We start from the raw sequence: 3722 nt of genomic DNA, 5'->3' as shown, positions 1-3722 counted from the left end.
AGGTATGTACAAAATATATTTATCCATTTTAATAGTGGAAATTTGAATAATGAATGAGAGATGTACAAGATTGGATTTAATTTTCACCATTGAGAAACGTTACTGTGAGTCACGTTTTAGCTATAAAACGTACTTTAGAGCAACGAATTATAAAACGTTACTGACAATAATTTTTTATGTCTGTTTACTCTGTCAGATTTTTGTCTTTTTGTTATTCAATTTTTTTGAATAAAATATAACCTAAAACGTTATTGTGAACTTCGTTTATGCTAATTTTGTAAAATTTTAAAAAAACATATTATTTTGATAAATTAATTTTTATAATAGCTTACTTTGGTAAAAAATTCCGCAAATTAAGTCCATTAGATTTCAAAAATAATATTCCTGTAGCCATTAGCAACATTTACACTAGAAATTGTATTAATGTTCAAGTTTGTCGCTCACATGACTCGTCTCCAAGATTGTTGTTGGTGCAGAGAGGCATGTGAAAATTTTACAAGTAATACAACTAGCTAGATGATAATGTGAATAAGATATTGGAGGCTCAATACTCAATTGAATACTTATTAAGTAGCACCACGTGTTTCATTTTATTTATTTGGGACACATTTTATCATTTTATTATGTTAAAGTGGAGATCCCAATTGAAAATTCAACTTTATTAGTTCAGGATCATTTCTCTAGGAGTACAACCTCTTGTGTATGAAAATTTAGGTGTGACGAAATCAGCACCTAAGAACATGACTCATTCAGTCATTTGGGTGCGTTATTGACCTGCTCATTTAAAAAGGGTTATTTTCACAAATATTTCTATTTTAAGATGGTCTTAAATTTTTGTCTCTCCAAGTTGCTGGTTTTAAATTTTTACCAGTATACACTTGACTGCATCTATCATTATTGGACGTAAAGTCCTGCTTGGCATCTTCGGACTTGTTCCAAATTAGATGTTGATCTCCAACTTTCATTCTTCTTGTTCCAAAGAGCTAATTGCCATTCTAGTTGACTAAAATTAATTGTACAAAAGTTATAATGGATCAAACTTATACAGCTTTCATTAGTGCGAGGTGCACTTTGTTAAAGTTGAACTATTTGCAATCATAAAAAATTATAATGCCCCCCACTTTTACTTCTTTCACAACTACTTTCTTCCAATATGTGAATTAGCAGTATAATATTCATGACTATATTAATTCCATTTTTGTGTCTCACCGATCACAAAATAAAAATGTACTCATTTTTATTGATTCCTTGTTCTTAGTGGACTTATCATTCATAGGGGAACAAATAAAGGATAAAGCCACCATCGTTAGTGAGCAATTTATTTTTTGAATCGGCTCTCCTGTTGATATATCTCATACCCTGTGTCGTTGATCTGTCTGAGAGAAAATGATTTTGCACACGTATAAATAGAAGCTAGAGGGAACTATATAATGTATAAATTAAGTAAATGCCTTCTCTTCGCATGAATCAGACCAAGCACATACAGTACTTAGAAAACATGATAGATTTTACCAATTTGATGTTCCTTGATAACTACTCGGCTTTTGTGTATACTATTAAAAAAAAAATAGACAGAATTTGTAGCTAAAAAGCGAAATTAGTTGTTAATCCTATTTAGTGAAGAATTATAAAAAAAAACAATCTACCTAAGAGCATATATCTAGAGTTACCTGATCTGATTATTTTATCATATTTTGCATGAATTAATAACTTAGAGCATAAAAGTTCAGCAGACACACAAATTAAAAGTACTCATATTAAACATTAAAAGAAATAGATCAACATACAAATTTATCCTCTGCGATAAGAGGAACCATAGTACATAGTTACATACATAAATACTCCTATATAATACTATAATATAGGATGTGATTTTTCCAAACAGCCCTCGAAAACCTTTTATTCAAACATTACACGAAAGAGAACAAAGCCACATGATTTAGCTCCCTTAGAACTCATACTCATCGCGATCTAACATAAGCCAAGATCCATCTTCTTGTTGAACCATCCCTTTGCACTTCTCAACCCACCACCTCCCAGGAATACAATATTCGTCTTTCAAAATGTTCCACTGCTTGTTGACAAGTGAGATATCACGATTCACCTCTAGTTTAAAACCTGCAAAAATTCCTAAACCTTGAGTTCCAGCGACTCCATGCAAGTACGGCTCCAACAAATGCCAGCTGAGAGGTTCTCCAGGAGGTTTCACATAGGGAGATTTTGTGGTATCAATCATTAGCTCCTTCCCAACGTCAAAATAGCCAATGGGTGGGTATTTTGGAACAATATCCATTAAATTGTGAATCCTCAAGACATGAAGATGCTTCAGTTTGTCAAATGCTGCCTTAAATTGGAGATCTCCAACTTTAGGACTTGCGAATGCAAAAGCAGTCACTGGAAACTCCTTGCCTTCACTTGTTTTGTTGATACCATTGAAGGTTATGTCAACTGCATTTAGAGTTGCAAGTGATGCACCTAGGCTATGTCCGGTCACTGTTATGCTGACTTCTTCATGCTTATATTCCTCAACCAATCTTTTCACTTCTTTGATCACCTAAAACGAAGAAAAATTACTGATTATTAGACTCTTTAGCTTCATTAAGGACAGTTTAATTATATCGAAAAACATGGAATTAAGTAGTATTAACTAATCAAGTTAATGTACCTGGTCTCTGACACTAGTTTGATTAAACTGTGATCGTGAACTTGCTGATGTATAAACATTATAGAAGCCATGATGCACCAAAGGTTTAAACAAATGAAGCAAACCTCCATCACCAAATATTTTGGGTGCTGGGATAAGTAAAAATTGAAGGTCATTAACCCACTCCATCTTCTGTATAGTTCCTCTCCAATTAATCACAATGTCCCTTCTTCCTAGTGAAGCTTTACCCTCATCAGTAGACACAGCAATGTATCCCATAAAATTTGATTCCTTACTCCATGCTTCTCTTGAAAATGATTTCACTATGAAAGCATCGGGAAGTGGAATGGATGCGGTAGCATAGAAAAACTTGGTCACGCGATATTTGTTTGGGTCAAGTCCAACTTTAGTAAAGAAATTTTCCATCGAATATCTGCTAGCTCCTGCATATTTGGATGCTCTCTCCATAATCAAAGTGTCATAAGTTGCATGAGCCAATTCTCCGTAATGAATGATATATTTACGAAGATCAACATCCAAGGGGTTTAATAACCCATCCCAATTGTTTTTCCCACTAAGTTCTTCCCATTTTTCGGCCGTGCTACCCATTTTTTTCTCTCTTATTTTTTTTTTGTACTCTTTGTTTTTCTTTGGTATTGTGAACAGCATTAAGCCCGTGAATTTATAGTGAAGCAACTTCTTTGATCTCTAAGGTATCTCATGCGTGAAACACGTTTTGAGTTTTACTTTTTTCTTTGTTAACAAGTATCGGAGCCCAATATTAATAATTGAAATGACAGAGCAATAGTAATTATTGAATTTCTGAACTTATCACCATATCATCCGTCCCCAATGCAATGTCACATATTTTCGATGGGCATTCTCAATTGGCATTTCCGCACGTATTGAGTCTCCAACTACTGGTTATAAATTTTTAGAGTTTTCGCCTCATTTCACTACTGAAAATCTGAAATTCTTCTCTTATTCTTTTGTGTATTGTTTTCAAAGGTGTATATTGTGACAATCAGTCATTTAAGTTCACCAGAGTTGTGTAATTTGCATCTATGCTATTAGAGCG

At 33.5% G+C, this 3722-nt stretch overlaps 1 protein-coding gene across 1 annotated transcript; it reads right to left on the bottom strand.

The window, feature by feature from the left end:
• Positions 1-1725: 1725 nt before the first annotated feature.
• Positions 1726-3309, bottom strand: LOC102598344 (phospholipase A1-II 1-like). Its single transcript, XM_006362370.2, has 2 exons — positions 2666-3309; positions 1726-2554 (listed from the first exon to the last, which is right to left on the bottom strand). The coding sequence occupies exons 1-2, from the start codon at positions 3251-3253 to the stop codon at positions 1949-1951; spliced, it is 1194 nt and encodes a 397-aa protein (XP_006362432.1). The 5' UTR covers positions 3254-3309; the 3' UTR covers positions 1726-1948.
• Positions 3310-3722: the final 413 nt, after the last annotated feature.

The sequence above is a fragment of the Solanum tuberosum genome, unplaced genomic scaffold (assembly GCF_000226075.1).
Source record: "Solanum tuberosum cultivar DM 1-3 516 R44 unplaced genomic scaffold, SolTub_3.0 scf00386, whole genome shotgun sequence".
NCBI classification, from domain to species: domain Eukaryota; kingdom Viridiplantae; phylum Streptophyta; class Magnoliopsida; order Solanales; family Solanaceae; genus Solanum; species Solanum tuberosum.
The sequence above is the reverse complement of the archived record's forward strand: the minus strand, read 5'-3'. Positions and strand labels throughout refer to the sequence as shown.

What these genes read in the sequence shown, in the direction of transcription:
- LOC102598344 (XM_006362370.2), bottom strand. Translation starts at nt 3,253, where the DNA reads ATGGGTAGCACGGCCGAAAAATGGGAAGAACTTAGTGGGAAAAACAAT. An exon ending in AAACTAGTGTCAGAGACCAG is followed by an intron (nt 2,555 to 2,665) that starts GTACATTAACTT and finishes TCTTCGTTTTAG; the next exon opens with GTGATCAAAGAAGTGAAAAG.